At 54.7% G+C, this 2,015-nt stretch overlaps 1 protein-coding gene across 2 annotated transcripts in view; it reads left to right on the top strand.

Moving 5' to 3' along the window:
* Positions 1 to 1,903: 1,903 nt before the first annotated feature.
* The window catches only part of ARNT (aryl hydrocarbon receptor nuclear translocator), a 44,270-nt gene continuing 44,158 nt past the window's right edge, over positions 1,904 to 2,015 (top strand). For both annotated transcript variants that reach the window (XM_019528211.1, XM_019528202.1), the window contains exon 1: positions 1,904 to 2,010. In XM_019528211.1, the coding sequence (XP_019383756.1) occupies positions 1,986 to 2,010 (25 nt within the window). In that variant the 5' untranslated portion in view covers positions 1,904 to 1,985. The remainder of the gene's footprint in view (positions 2,011 to 2,015) is intronic.

The raw sequence follows: 2,015 nt of genomic DNA, 5'->3' as shown, positions 1-2,015 counted from the left end.
ACTCCATTTTGTATTGCTCTGTAGTGGGAGGTAAGTGCTTGACCTTTTACTCTTTTGTATGCTGTATGGGTGAGAGTGTGTTTGTGGGAAAGGAAAACATCAGCTGGTGACTGGCTGAAGAACGCAGACAGACAAAAGACCGAACAAGAAGAATCCATCCCAGAACAGCGAGAGAACAACGACAACTGACCTTCAAGAAAGAACACAGCGATAACCCAGCAAAAGCCCAGGGGACTGGGTGAATTGACAAAGCTATAAAAGATGGGGTGAGATGTATTAATTTTGAGTCTTGTTCTGCGTGTCATCCTGGAGCATCGGTTCGTCTGACAAGATGGACCAGCAGGCACCTGGCTCCCACTTGTGATCAACTTTGATGACCGCTGAGTTGATCTGAGCACCAATAAGACTGATAATGCATACCAGCGCAGAACAGAAATTGGGGTATGAACGTGGTGTGTGGGTATGTGTGTATAAAGCGCTTAATCAATCAACGTGGCATCTTTCCTTATCCTCCCTCATAAGGTCTCGCTCGTGATTTGAGCAATTGGCAATTTGTGTAATGGCGCAGGTGGGGACAGACGCACACACCTGCTAACTGCTAGTAAGAACAGGCAGGGCAGGAACTCACCGGCGTGTTACAAAGAAGAGGCATTGGTGGATATGCAGGGACTTGAGCAGAATAGCTTTTAGGTGCCTAAGTCCCTTTAGCCTGGGGGTTGACAGTGCATCTGTGCTTCAGCATCTGGCAGGATGGAAGCTGGAGCCGTTTGAACAGCTCCTCCCAAACAGAACCAGCTCCTAAGGGAGAGCTCGTGGCCACATGCCCACAGGAGCCACCTTCACTTCCACCCCTGCTCTGTTCCCATGATGTATTACCGAGGATGATTTGTAGTGTGCTTATCACCAAGGCAACCAATGATTTATTTACATTAAAACCACACCGGGGAGGGCACTCCTCTAAGCCCAGGCAGTATCGTGGCAGCAGCTGCCACCAGCCACATTTGAGAGAACACCGGAGTAACAGAGGAGAGTCAGTGTGCCAGGTGCTCAAGCAGGCACTGACCCCCAGGCCCTGGGGACACCCACTGGGGGCAGTTTCCATGAAGAAGCCCTCTGTTTCCAGCTGCCTACGGGCACTGCCTGGGTGCAGCACAGAGGGTGCCCCGGTGGGTGGGATCTCCAGGGAGCCTGAGGCTGCTGGAGGTAGCAGTGCCCCAGCCCCAGGGATGATTTGGTCTCAGGTGAGGGGGAAAGGCACGAGCCCAACTGCATGTATGTGCATGCATGTGTGCGTTCATGTGTGTTTACGTGTGCATGTATTTGTGTGTGTGCACAAGTCTGTGCATATTTGTGTGTGCATGTGTTTGCTTGTGTGCATGTGCTTGTCTGTATGCACGTTTGCATGTGTATGCATGTATTTGTGCATGCATGCATTTGTGTGTTCGCGTGTGTGCACGTTCGCAGGTGTACAAATGTTTGCATGTATCTGTGTGCACACATATACAAGGAGAACTCAGCCCTTGGGAGAAGGCCCGGAGACTCCCGGTAGAAGCAGCATAGGCTCCCTTCCTTGGGGGTGAAAGGTCAGTCCCGCATTGGGGTGAACCACGTGACCCGCCCCCATTGGGGAAAGGCTAAATCCCCTGACTAGTTCTTGGGGAGGAGCGGACAGACTGGCGCCTGCCCCTTTAAGCCTCTCCAGCCCCTCCCCGCCGACACCACAGCTCACCACAAACCCGCCCTTTAAATGTGCCCCAGCCGAGCACCACGCCCCCTCAGGCAGGCCGAATGGGTGAGGGAGTGGTGGGAGCAACTAACTTTGCTGCTTGGTTTAGCCCCACCCCTTTCCCCCGTCTGCCCAATGGGGGAGGGCTCGGGGGCGGGTAGGCTCGGTTACGGCGCAGCGCCGAGGGTTTTCCTGCGCCGCCATCTTGGCAGCTGCCGCGGGTCCGGGCGGGGCGGAGCAGAGCGGGGCGGGGGGGGTCATGGCTGCCGCTGCCGCCAACCCCGGTGAG

This window comes from Gavialis gangeticus, unplaced genomic scaffold (assembly GCF_001723915.1).
Source record: "Gavialis gangeticus isolate Ggan-Ray unplaced genomic scaffold, GavGan_comp1, whole genome shotgun sequence".
NCBI lineage: Eukaryota > Metazoa > Chordata > Crocodylia > Gavialidae > Gavialis > Gavialis gangeticus.
This window is presented reverse-complemented; position numbering and strand designations above follow the sequence as displayed.